This window comes from Pygocentrus nattereri, chromosome 24, assembly GCF_015220715.1.
Source record: "Pygocentrus nattereri isolate fPygNat1 chromosome 24, fPygNat1.pri, whole genome shotgun sequence".
In the NCBI taxonomy this organism is placed as follows: Eukaryota; Metazoa; Chordata; class Actinopteri; order Characiformes; family Serrasalmidae; genus Pygocentrus; species Pygocentrus nattereri.
In genome coordinates, this window is record NC_051234.1 from 29,575,288 (window position 1) to 29,578,380 (window position 3,093).

Sequence of the window (3,093 nt, forward strand, 5' to 3'; positions counted from 1 at the left end):
GAAGTGGCTGATTACTGAGAGCCAAGCTGTGGTCTCAAGTCACAGCAGAAACAGGAACGGAAGGAAGTGAAGATGTTCCTTTGCGTCCTAATAGAGTATTTCTGTCAGAGGTCCGGCCCTTTTTCTCTACTCAGTCAGACATGTGGCTCTGCCGGGAATCTGGTTCTCTCCTTTATTTTCTTTTCTTCAGTGCTGAGGAGATTTGACATTAAGGCTGTTTTCACACCTAGTTGGTGTGCTAAAGTCTGCTCCAGAGTCGGTTCGGTTGGTTTCACACTGCTGCAGCTAAAGTGGACCGAATATAGATATTCTATAGATAGTTTATAGATAGATTCTATAAATCAATCGTTTATTTATCTCTTTGGCTGCACAGCTGGTGATCTGGTAGCCGTAAATGTGCACTGAAATTTTTAGTACTTAGGAATTCAAACGATGGTACGTATTATTTAATGAGGGCGTTTGTTTTAAAGATTCTGATTCAGTTCTGTTAATGTTTTTTTTTGTGTTTGTCAAAGAGCAATGTGAGTAATATGAATGCTTCAGTTCGTTTGCAGGAAGGATCTTATTACTTATCTTATTTCTTGGACACAAACTGTAGTCAAAAGTTGAAATATGAATCATTTACAGCAACAACCTAAAAATTGACTGTGATACTGTATTGAGGATCAGAGGACTGTTGGTCTTTTTTGCATAGCAGAAAAAGAGCAGGTGACTCTGCTTTTTTGTGTCTCATTGGGGGCAGTCGTGCGCTGGAGGTTAGGGAACTGGCCCTGTGACCGGAAGGTTGCCTCTTCGATCCCCAGTGCCGACAGTCCATGACTGAGGTGACCTTGAGCAAGACACCTAACCCCCAATTGCTCCCTGGGCGCCGTGGATAGGGCTGCCCACCGCTCCGGGCAAGTGTGCTCACTGCCCCTTAGTGTGTGTGTATTCACTAGTGTTTCACTTCATGGATGGGTTAAATGCGGAGGTGGAATTTCCCCGTTTGTGGGATTAAAAAAAATATTGTTTAGTTTCATTTAATTCAAAAGCGATCAGTCGTGGTGGTGTTTTTTCTCATTAATTGATCATTCAAGTAGCTTGTCTTCCTAGGTCATTCTAAGGCTCACTTTCACTCACTATTACGCCTACTTTGTTTTGTTCTGACCTCTCAAACTTCTTCGGTGTGACAGGTGTGAATACTTCACACTAAACAAATGAAATGTAGTCTGAAAAAAATCAGGGGAAAACAAGGGAATTCAACATCAGTGCTGCACTTCAAACTGACCCGTATTAAACCGGTCAAGCATCAAGAAGTAGAGATGGAGTGAGGTTTATTTTTATGTCTCTGGTTGTGATATGTGGAGACATTGATTTTCAGGAGGTGCCCTGGCACTGCGCCTGCCTCACTGAGTCAAACTGGATTCAAAACTGTAATTTATTACTGTAATTGACTAATTAAAATGTTTCGTCATGCTGAGTTGAGTTTCACTCTTAACTCATTCAAATCCCAGGCGTATTCCATACGAAGGCATGTTATTCAGTATTACATTAGTTACATTAGTTGTGTCTTTGAAGGTTTTTTCCCTCATTGAGCAAGAAAACAAGAACAGCTTTGCATGATGTTATTTCAGATTTGATCCATTTATTGTCCATTTAATGGCAATTTTACAGTGTCATAGTTACAATGAAACTTTTCAATTATAAATAATAATGTCTTCAAATAAACTCCGCAACAAATTCTAATAAATACGATCTGCTTCAAAAGAAAACCTGCCCATAAATATGATAAATTAATACAATTTAGCTTAGCATTATAAAATGCCTTGTTAAACATTTTAAACATTCATATCAAATGTATAATTCTGCCACTGTATTGTCAGTTGGAGTGCAGTCATGGAGCAGTGGTGGTTGGTGTTTGGTTGGTCCTTCTTCTGAGACTTTAACTGCTCTCGGTTGAGCTCTGTCGCACTGAGAAAGTCAGACGAGGTGACACGGAGGTTGGAGACACTGTCGTCTTCTGTTGTCTTCTAAAATGAGAAAAAAAGAGAAACCATATAAAATCAGGTTCTGACAGGCGCAGCATGAAAAGGTGGAGTCTGTGAACTTTACAGCACTTTTGAGTTATAACTTACACAAACTCTTCAATCTTCTTCCGCACCCAAGACTGTTTCGGATCAATGCAGAATTGTCCCTTTTCTGTCTCGAAGCTGTCAAAAGCAAGTTTTTACAGTAATGAATACATAATTTTCTTAAAGATGCACATTTGTAGCTGTTGGTGTGCTCTGTATGCTCTCTGATTTGCAGAAGTGGTCCTTACATGACAGCTTTGACACATGGAGGGCTGCTCTTCTGTAACCTGAAAGATTTGAGGGGTTCCACCACCCTGGACCTCGAGATAGAGACACAGCAGGGACTGACTTTCTCAGCATCTAAATGAGCAAGAAACCAGAAACACATGAAGCCAGTGAAGAAAAAGCACAACACAAATGAGAAATCTGTTGGAATGTTGCAGATCTCTCTTCATATGAAAGCTAAATTAACATTAACAGTTAACATTGGGCAACGTGAAGCGAGTATATCCACTCAGTATGGGTCCATTTCTGTTATCAGATTTTAATGTAGCAGCAAAAATGTTGGTCCACAGCTATAAAACATCACAGCAATGGTTAATATATCTGTAAACAAGTGCAGTTTACCTGCTGAGGTCCAGATGGTAAAAGCGACGATTGCTACGGCGGCCAGGCTCCTCATCACAGCTACACTGGTCTTCATTTTCTCACCTGATCTCCGTCTCGTCAGAAGAAGTGACTGATTACTGAGGGCGAAGCTGTCGTCTTAAGTAGCGACGAAAGAGGAACTGAGAGAAAGTGAAGATGTGTTCCGTGATGTCCTAATGGAGTATTTCTGTCAGAGGTCCGGCCCTTTTTTCTGCCCAGTCAACATATATGGCTCTGCCGGGCAGTTTCTAGTTTCGTAGGGGATGTGACCTCATTGTTCGTGAATAAGCACAAATGTGACTTAAACTAATTGTTTCAGATGTCCTTTGAAGATGCAATTGACTACACTGCCTAATCTACAACTGTATGTATGATACATTAAGGTGTGCCCCGC

The 3,093-nt window shown here is 40.8% G+C and overlaps 1 protein-coding gene across 1 annotated transcript; it reads right to left on the reverse strand.

Annotated features, from left to right (window-relative positions):
- Nucleotides 1–1,599: 1,599 nt before the first annotated feature.
- Nucleotides 1,600–2,840, reverse strand: LOC119262395 (C-C motif chemokine 24-like). Its single transcript, XM_037534239.1, has 4 exons — nucleotides 2,679–2,840; nucleotides 2,300–2,411; nucleotides 2,115–2,189; nucleotides 1,600–2,009 (listed from the first exon to the last, which is right to left on the reverse strand). Exons 1-4 carry the CDS (start codon nucleotides 2,752–2,754, stop codon nucleotides 1,922–1,924), a joined length of 351 nt encoding a protein of 116 aa, XP_037390136.1. The 5' UTR covers nucleotides 2,755–2,840; the 3' UTR covers nucleotides 1,600–1,921.
- Between the last annotated feature and the right edge of the window lie 253 nt (nucleotides 2,841–3,093).

What these genes read in the sequence shown, in the direction of transcription:
- LOC119262395 (XM_037534239.1), bottom strand. Translation starts at nt 2,754, where the DNA reads ATGAAGACCAGTGTAGCTGTGATGAGGAGCCTGGCCGCCGTAGCAATC. An exon ending in TACCATCTGGACCTCAGCAG is followed by an intron (nt 2,412 to 2,678) that starts GTAAACTGCACT and finishes TTGCTCATTTAG; the next exon opens with ATGCTGAGAAAGTCAGTCCC. An exon ending in AAGAAGATTGAAGAGTTTGT is followed by an intron (nt 2,010 to 2,114) that starts GTAAGTTATAAC and finishes TTCTCATTTTAG; the next exon opens with AAGACAACAGAAGACGACAG.